This window comes from Mandrillus leucophaeus, unplaced genomic scaffold, assembly GCF_000951045.1.
Source record: "Mandrillus leucophaeus isolate KB7577 unplaced genomic scaffold, Mleu.le_1.0 Scaffold24, whole genome shotgun sequence".
Taxonomy (NCBI): Eukaryota; Metazoa; Chordata; class Mammalia; order Primates; family Cercopithecidae; genus Mandrillus; species Mandrillus leucophaeus.
The window spans coordinates 3,983,656-3,990,838 of record NW_012102476.1 but is presented as its reverse complement, the minus strand read 5'-3'; the positions used below and the strand labels follow the sequence as shown (position 1 = coordinate 3,990,838).

The window sequence follows — 7,183 nt, the reverse complement described above, 5'->3', positions numbered from 1 at the left end:
AGGAAGGAAGGAAGGAAGGAAGGAAGGAAGGAGTAAAAGAGGCTGGGCGCGGTGGCTCATGCCTGTAATCCCACCACTTTGGGAGGCAGAGGCAGGAGGATCACAAGGTCAAGAGATCAAGACGATCCTGGCCAGCATGGCGAAACCTCGTCTCTAATAAAAATACAAAAATTAGCTAGGCATGGTAGCGCACGCCTGTAGTCCCAGCTACTCGGGAGGCTGAGGCAGGAGAATTGCTTGAACCTGGGAGGTGGAGGTTACAGTGAGCCGAGATCACGCTACTGCACTCCAGCCTGGCAACAGAGCGAGACTCTGTCTCAAAAAAAAAAGAGAGAGGGAGAGAGAAAGGGAAAAAAAAAGAAGGAAAGAAGGAAGGGAGGGAAGGAAGGAGGCATGTGAAAGACTGCAGACTAAAGGCTTATTTCTATTATTTATTAGAAGAGGTGACTCCTAGGTTGGGTGTGTTGGCTCACACCTGTAATCCCAGTGCTTTGGGAGGCCTAGGCAGGAGGATCGCTGAGCCCAGGTGTTGGAGATCAGCCTGGGCAACATAGAAAGACCTCATCTCTACAAAAAAATTTAAAAATTAGCTGAGCATGGTGGCATGCGCCTGTAGTTCCAGCTACACAGGAAGCTGAAGTGGGAGGATCGCTTGAACCCAGGAGTTCGAGGCTACAGTGAGCTATGATTGCACACTGCACTCCAGCCTGGGCAACAGAGTGAGATCTCATCTCTGAAAAAGAAAAGCAGAAAAGAAAAAAGTGATGCCTGATGAACGTCAGAAGACAGGTGGGAACTCACCAAGTAGACCAGAAGGAAAAAGAGGCCAAGCAGAGAGCAGCCCCCACAGGGGGAGAGGTTCACAGATCACAGGGTGGAAGGGGCAGCTGAAGAGGTTAGCGAGGACCTTGAAGGCCAAGCCAAGGTCTTGGGACTTGACTCTGAGGGCACTGGGGAGTCATGGGGGGGTCTCTGAGCCAGGCAGGAGCAGGAGCATATGTGTGGGTTAGGAAGATGTATCCTTCTGGCCACAGTGCACAAAAGAAGATGGAGATTCTGGAAGAATAAAGGCCAGTGAGAAGGCATGATAAACATCCATGAGCCAAGGGACACTGGCTGTTGGACCACAAGTGCCACCCATGGTGAGGATGTTGGCACACAGCTTACCCCAGCCTACACGGTACAAGGATGGGGAGCAAGGTCGAACATGGTGGCTCACACCTGTAATCCTAGCATGTTGGGAGGCCAAGGCAGGGGGATTGCTGAGCCCAGGAGTTCGAGACCAGCCTGAACAACATAGGGAGACCCATTCTCTATAAAAATTTAAAAAACTAGCCAGGCATGGTGGCACACCTGTAGTCCCAGGTACTCGGGAGGCCGAGATGAGAGAATTGCTTGAGCCCAGGAGTTCGAGGTTGCAGTGAGCCACAATCCCTCCAGTGTACTCCAGCCTGGGCAACAGAGTGAGGCCCTGTCTTCAAAAGAAACAACAACAACAACAAAAAGGCTTTCAGCAGGGTAGCAGAGCACTGCTCCCCATCCTGGTTTTTTGTTTTTGTTTTTTTGTTGTTGTTTGTTTTGAGATGGAGTTTCGCTCTTGTTGCCTGGGCTGGAGTGCAATGGTGTGATCTTGGCTCACTGCAACCTCCACCTCCTGGGTTCAGGCGATTCTCTTGCCTCAGCCTCCCCAGTAGCTGGGATTACAGGCACCTGCCACCACGCCCGGCTAATTTTTGTATTTTTAGTAGAGATGGGGTTTCACCCTGTTGGCCAGGCTGGTCTCGAACTCCTGACCTCCACCCACCTCGCCCTCCCAAAATGCTGGGATTACAGGCATAAGTCACTGTGCCCGGCCCATCCTGGTTTTTTGTTTGTCTTGTTTCTTTTTGAGACAAGGTCTCTGTTGCCAAGTGGCACAATCATAGCTCACTGCACCCTCAACCTCCTGGGCTCAAGTGACTCTCCAGCCTCAGCCTCCCAAACCACTGAGATTACAGGCATGATGAGTCACTGCACCCAGCCATGCTGGAAGCTTTTGAATACAACATGCTGCAAGTATCACAGCCTCATTCATTCCTTCACTCAGCAAATCTTTACTCAGTACCTACTGTGTTCTAGACACATTTTTTTTTTTTTTAAATGGGATCTAGCTCTGTCACCCAGGCTGGAGTGCAGTGGTGCAATCTCGGCTCACTGTAGCCTCTGCCTCCCGGGTTCAAGAGATTCTCATGCCCCAGCCTCCCTATTAGCTAGGATTACAGGCGCCCTCCACCACACCCAGCTATTTCCAGGTACATTCTTGACGCTAGGGATTCAGCAAAGAACAAGACAGTTAAGGTCTCTGATGCTCACAGGGCTCACATTTTAGAGAGGGATTAATGTCCAATAAGTAAATAAATGTATAATATGTCAGGGTCGTATGACTATAAGGAACAGTGATTGTTACAACCCAGATGAGAAGGAAAAATAAAGGATTCCAAATACCCCACCCTGGGAAATAGAGTCAGGATTCAAACGAAGAACTGTAGGGCTTCAAGTTCATGGTCTTTAGTCTTCTGGAGGCTGCCTCTCTTTGAAGAGCTTGTGCATAAGGCATAACTTGCAGTTACTGGTATCCTCCCTTGAGCCACAAGGTCCATTCATTCATTATTCATTCTGGAACCATTTATTGAGCACCTACTATTTGTCAAGCCCTGTTCTGGATGCTGAGGACATAACAATGATCTGGACAGGCATGATTTACAGACTGGCAGGGAGAAGTGGTTTTAAACAAGTGCACAGGATTAGTTACACTTGCCATGAGAGCTACAGATACGTAGCACATGTTATGAACTAGCCTGGGAAAAGCTCTAAGCCTGGTCTCCCAGAAGAAGTGACATTTAACTTGAGGCCTAAAGTTTCTCAGGCAAAGAGGGAAGTGATTTCAAGGCTGAGGGAACAGCACGTGCAAAGGCTTGGAGAGGTAAAAGGAGGCTGGCACGCTTGAGAAACTGAGAGACCAGCATGGCCACAGCTCGGAGATGGAGGGAAAGCAGGGCGTGGCATAAGACAAGGCCAGGGAGGCTCACAGAGGTCAGACCAGCGGACCTCCCCAGCCATGTTAGGAACAAATTGAGGGCGAGCCATGGTGCCTGGTGCCCATAATCTCAGTATTTTGGGAGGTGAAGCAGGAGGATCGCTTGAGCCCAGGAGTTCAAAGCTGCAGGGAGCAATGGTCGCGCCACTGCATTCCAGCCTGGGCAACACAGTGAGACCCTGTCTCTAAAAGAAAAGAGAAAAAAGGAAGAATTTTTGGCACAGCACAGGTTCCAATGCTATCCCAAGCCCCTGGGCCCAGAGTGCTGACTCCCTACCCAGGATGCTCCCTCCAGTTGAGAATGTTCTCAACCAATAGCTGTTGTCTCACTTTCCAAGAAATTCAGCTCTTGGGATCAAATTCTGGCTCCCCTAGGAAGCATCTGGCAAGGTTTGGGGAGCCATCCGGTCGGCCATGTTATGCTGGAATATTTATAAGCACCTGAGGGTTATCATCCCCATGTGGTAGAAAATGAAACTGAAGCTCAAGAGAGCTTTGCACTCCCTACCCTTTTTTACACCTCATTTTTCTCCAGCATGTGGAATTGAGGGAGCTTCATGCATCTAGCTGTCATGATTCCAAGATTCTATGACACGTGGGAGAGAATCCTAAGGTTCGGGGAGCCGCAGAGGTTTCGGGGGTTCTAGAAATACGAGATCCTAAGCCTAGGTGCTCCAATAAACCCAGTGAGAGCAAGCCCAGGTTTCTGGTCTGTACCCGCTGGTGCAAGCCCAGAGACAAGCAGGCGCCACCAATGAGCCCCTCTGCGGGTCTCCTCCCAGGTCCCACCTCACAGGCCAGCTGGAGGGCGCGATCCTGGCGTCCCCCGACGGCCTGGGGCCCCAATCCAGAGGCCTGGGTGGGCAGGGACCAAGGGCGTAGTCAGGGAGTGCCTTTTGCTGGAGGGCAACGGACCGGGGCGGGGAGTCGGGAGACCAGAGTGGGAGGAAGGCGGGGAGTCCAGGTTCCGCCCCGGAGCTGACTTCCTCCTGGTCGGCTGCAGCAGCCGGGTGAGCGGCGGCAGCGGCCGGGGATCCCGGAGCCATGGGGCGCGCGCGCGATGCCATCCTGGAAGCGCTGGAGAACCTGACAGCCGAGGAGCTCAAGAAGTTCAAGCTGAAGCTGCTGTCGGTGCCGCTGCGCGAGGGCTACGGGCGCATCCCAAGGGGCGCGCTGCTGTCCATGGACGCCTTGGACCTCACCGACAAGCTGGTCAGCTTCTACCTGGAGGCCTACGGCGCCGAGCTCACCGCTAACGTGCTGCGCGACATGGGTCTGCAGGAGACGGCCAGACAGCTGCAGGCGGCCACGCACCAGGGTAAGCCGCCCCCGTTCCCCTCCACCCGGTCTTCCCCTCCACCCACACCAGCACTTACCCCTCGGGCTCTTCCGCTTTCTGTTCCTCCTACCCCTCAACAAAGCTACTCTACTGGAAAGGAGGCTCCCCGCGCTCGGCCTCCCAAACGAGAGGACCCCGCCACACGGCGGGAAGGGAAGGGGACCACTTGGCTCATATCCTTTCAGGCTCTGGAGCTACACCAGCTGGGATCCAGGCCCCTCCTCAGTCAGCAGCCAAGCCAGGTGAGGCCTCCACACCCAGCCCAGCCCCACTGGGGGCTGCCTGCATCTGTGCTCCCGCAACCAGGGCAGGGCAGGGCACAGCTTGGCAACCCTGCGCACCCCACCCACCAGCCCACACCCTGCCGGGGAAGGGAGACAATATTACCCTCATCCCACTGCATGTGGGGTCCTCTTGGGCCGCCCCGTAAAGCCCCCGCCCCTAGGCTTGCAGAGGAATTCCTGAAGAACTCAAGTTCAGCAGGGACAGGCCTCACACCCTGGCTGCTGGCTCATGTTCTCCTCCCACCCCCAGGCCTGCACTTTGTAGACCTGCACCGGGCTGCGCTTATCGCGAGGGTCACAGACGTTGAGGGGCTGCTGGATGCCTTGTACGGGACGGTCCTGAAGGATCAGCAGTACCAGGAAGTGCAGGCCGAGTCCACCAACCCAAGCAAGATGCGGAAGCTCTTCAGCTTCATGCCAGCCTGGAACTGGACCTGCAAGGACTTGTTCCTCCAGGCCCTAAGGGAGACCCAGTCCTACCTGGTAGAGGACCTGGAGCGGAGCTGAGGCTCTTTCCCAGCAACACTCCAGTCAGCCCCTGGCAATCCCAACAAACTCATCCTGCATCTGATGTTTTTGTACACAATACATGAAAAGCCAGCTTGAACTTGTGTGTTTTCCTGCTTCTAGCCTGCTGGCATGTGCAGAGCTCAGCTATGCTTCAGAGGCCGCCCAGCCTCCAGCTCCATGTCCCTTATGCCTCCTGCACCCCAAATGCTTCCTCCATCCTTCCTGGTATGGCCATGGACTATCCCTCCTCATTCACCAGGTGGTGCTCCTTGAGTGCTCCCCTAAAGGGTCTAACCTTGCCATTATAGACAACAGCCTGTGGCCCAGTTCCGAAGGTTAAAAGAGGCATGTACGAAAGGGCACGAACTGTGGTGGGCAGCTCTGTCCGAGGCATTTAGAAACACACTAGTCTTCATAGCTCCCCTACATTCCACATTCTCCACAGGAGAAAAATGCAAAATTAGAGACATTTTCAGGGGCAGACACATTAGAGCATTATCTAAACATAGGACAGAAGAGCACAAGTCACCAAATTACTCGAGGGCTCCTTCTGGCCCTGGCTCTAACAGGCTTAAATGCCCCCTCTGCCCCACCCCATTCCATGTGGGTAAGGCTCATAGGTTACACTTTGCTCAAAAAACATGCCAACCACCAAAGCAAATTTTCAGGAAATGAGTTGTGGTAGCTGCCTCTTTTCTTGATGCAATTTTTTTGGAGGTTTATTATTTATTCATTCATTTGAAAGGAACATTTAAAAAAATTTTTTTTGAGATGGAATCTCGCTGTGTCACCCAGATTGGAGTACAGTGGTGCGACCTCAGCTCACTGCAACCTCCACCTCTCAGGTTCAAGCTATTCTCATGCCTCAGCCAGTCAAGTAACTGAGATTACAGGTGCTTGCCACCACACCCGGTTAATTTTTGCATTTTTACTAGAAACGGGATTTTGCCACGTTGCCCAGGCTGGTCTCAAACGCCTGGCCTCCCTCAAGTGATCCATCCACCTCAGCCACCCAAAGTGCTGGGATTACATGTGCGAGCCACCGCGCCCGCCTTCTTGATGCAATTTTTGCCTACAAAGGGAAATATGAGTCTCTCACTCCAGGAAATTTGGTCTTTCCAGAGGCTGTTTGGGAAAGCAGGAATCTAGGGCTACTTCTGAGTATACTTTACAAGCAATCCTTTCTGGCCTTGAAGAGGGAAGATTTGCAAAGCAATGGGCAGATACCAAGGAGGCCCTGGATCCTATTCTTAGGAATCACCAGACAACCACTTTCCAACCTCACTGGCGCACCAGCCTTTTCTCTAATTACATCTTATCTGCAACACTTCCTACCTTGTCCTCCCTGCCTCTAGCTCCAAGAGCCTGAGAAATCCAAACTGATCATGGGAACAGACTCTCACTTTCTTTGAGATAGGATCTCATCTGTTGCTCTGGCTGGAGTGCAGTGGTGTGATCATGGTTCACTGCAGCCTCAAATCCCTGGGCTCAAGCAATCCTCCAGCCTCAGCCTCCTGAATAGCTGGGACTACAGGTGCACACCACCATGCCCAGCTGACTGTCATTTTTAACAAGACACCTAACCTCTCCTCCTAACCTGGCGCTTAACCCCATGTAACGTCTCCTCTCCTCACATACCCACGATCCCACCACTATCTGCTCACACCCAGTGCCCTAGCACATGCTGACCTCTTTATCTCTGGACACGTTGACATCTTCTACGTGCCCCAGACTGCCCATACGCATGCACTCCTCTGGATTTTAGAGGCTTTTCCCAGTGTCTCTGTGGCAATGCAAACCATGTGCTGGTCTACCTTCACAGAAGACTCCACCACTCCCCTGCTTAAATGGACGCTTAAATGGAGACATCTTTTCAACCTCTGTACAAGTGCCTTGCATGTAGAAAGTAATCAATATATGGCAGTTACTGTGTATCTCTAGTATCTAACAGGTTTTTTTTTTTTTTTTTTTTTT

The 7,183-nt window shown here is 52.4% G+C and overlaps 1 protein-coding gene across 2 annotated transcripts; it reads left to right on the top strand.

The window, feature by feature from the left end:
* Positions 1 to 3,817: 3,817 nt before the first annotated feature.
* On the top strand, positions 3,818 to 5,306 carry PYCARD (PYD and CARD domain containing). 2 transcript variants are annotated; one of them, XM_011982522.1, is made up of 3 exons: positions 3,818 to 4,394; positions 4,601 to 4,657; positions 4,950 to 5,306. In XM_011982522.1, the coding sequence occupies exons 1-3, from the start codon at positions 4,121 to 4,123 to the stop codon at positions 5,204 to 5,206; spliced, it is 588 nt and encodes a 195-aa protein (XP_011837912.1). In that variant the 5' UTR covers positions 3,818 to 4,120; the 3' UTR covers positions 5,207 to 5,306. The 2 variants fall into 2 exon arrangements, with proteins under 2 accessions (XP_011837912.1, XP_011837913.1); XM_011982523.1 differs by lacking the exon at positions 4,601 to 4,657 and having other exon boundaries at positions 4,035 to 4,394.
* The last annotated feature ends 1,877 nt before the right edge of the window (positions 5,307 to 7,183 follow it).